At 57.0% G+C, this 1,288-nt stretch overlaps 1 protein-coding gene across 1 annotated transcript in view; it reads right to left on the bottom strand.

The window, feature by feature from the left end:
• Window positions 1–1,282, bottom strand: part of LOC106735628 (insulin receptor substrate 1-like) — a gene marked incomplete in the record, with an annotated part of 3,498 nt that extends 2,216 nt beyond the window's left edge. Inside the window, 1 exon segment of the mRNA XM_027774643.1 lies at window positions 1–1,282. Coding sequence (XP_027630444.1) covers window positions 1–57 — 57 coding nt within the window.
• Between the last annotated feature and the right edge of the window lie 6 nt (window positions 1,283–1,288).

The raw sequence follows: 1,288 nt of genomic DNA on the forward strand, positions 1-1,288 counted from the left end.
GACATCGGGCAGTTTGGACTCTGGAGTCGCTGTAGGGCCGCGGTCTCCGAACTTCATCCCGGGGCGGGAGGTAGGCTATGAAGTGCCAGAGGGACTGCCGCCGGCAGTGTTTCAGGGTTTCGTTCCCTAAGCCGCAGGGAAAGGCCAGCGCTGGTGGGGTGGAGGGGGCGGCCCCAGAGAGGGGGAGCAGCGACCCCACAGGCTGTGACCCGTTGTAATGCTCAGCGTCTTTCCCCGACTCCTGACTCAAGTTTGGGGCAAGTGGAAGTGGTCTGTGCACAGCGTGTGCCCTAGAGGCTGCCCAGCGGCCTGTGCCACTTCAGGCTTCTAGGGCCTCAGAGGCTAGGCCTGGCCAGCTCCCCTCCCTCCCAGACAGCCCCTGGAATTCTCCACCCCCAGAAGTTAACCCTTAAAGGCCCTGGGCGCTAGAGTTTAAGTCTAGAAGGGACGTCCTCCACCCCACCTCCTGGGACTGAGGGGCTGAGCTTTGCACTGGTGGGAGCATGGAGGTGAGGCGTCCCTACCAGTCAGCTGACTGCGGCTGGTTGTGTGGGGGACCATGGCAGGAGCAGGCCAAGCAGTGTAAAACAAGTGGACTTGTGTCCGTGGTGACAGTGCACTGCAGCAGGGAACCCCTTTCAGTATTAGCCCCTCCAGGATCCTACCACCCCAACTCAGCCTCCAGGTGTCCACCCTGGTGGTGTGCTCTTCCTTCCAAGTAACCTGCAAGTGGTGGCTGCTGGGAATTGGAAGATTTCTCAGCTGTAGGTTTTGTTTATGGGTTTGGGGTGATAGGAGGTGTCTTGGGACAAGCACACTTCTGGACTGGTTTAATGTATAAATCATACCCACCAGTATCCTAGTCAAATGGCCACTGAAGGAAATCATGTGGAGAAAGAGGCCCTCCCACAGGAGGCCCCTGTGACCACCCCACTGTCTCTCCAGGTCCCAGCTGCCACCCTTCCTGCTACCCCATTGCCTTAAACCCCTCCTCACCACCACTGCCCCAAAATGCCACCCCAGGACCAGCTAAAGGCTCTGGTCACAGAAGTGCAGACTTCCTGGTGAAGATACTCTCTATCTCTTGTAACCTGAAGGGGTTTACGATGAAGTTGAGGATTGGACATTTTTGTGCCTGTTCTGATCTTCAGACCATCAGCTCCTAGGGAGAGGGTGATTGCACTGGTCAATGAGTGCATACTCACAGTGAGGCCTTGGAGGCCTGTGATAGCACTCTCAATGATAAGTGAGATTCCTAAAGGGAAGCAGAGGGTCGGGCAGGGAAAGA

Source organism: Tupaia chinensis, unplaced genomic scaffold, assembly GCF_000334495.1.
Source record: "Tupaia chinensis unplaced genomic scaffold, TupChi_1.0 Scaffold000465_1, whole genome shotgun sequence".
NCBI lineage: Eukaryota > Metazoa > Chordata > Mammalia > Scandentia > Tupaiidae > Tupaia > Tupaia belangeri.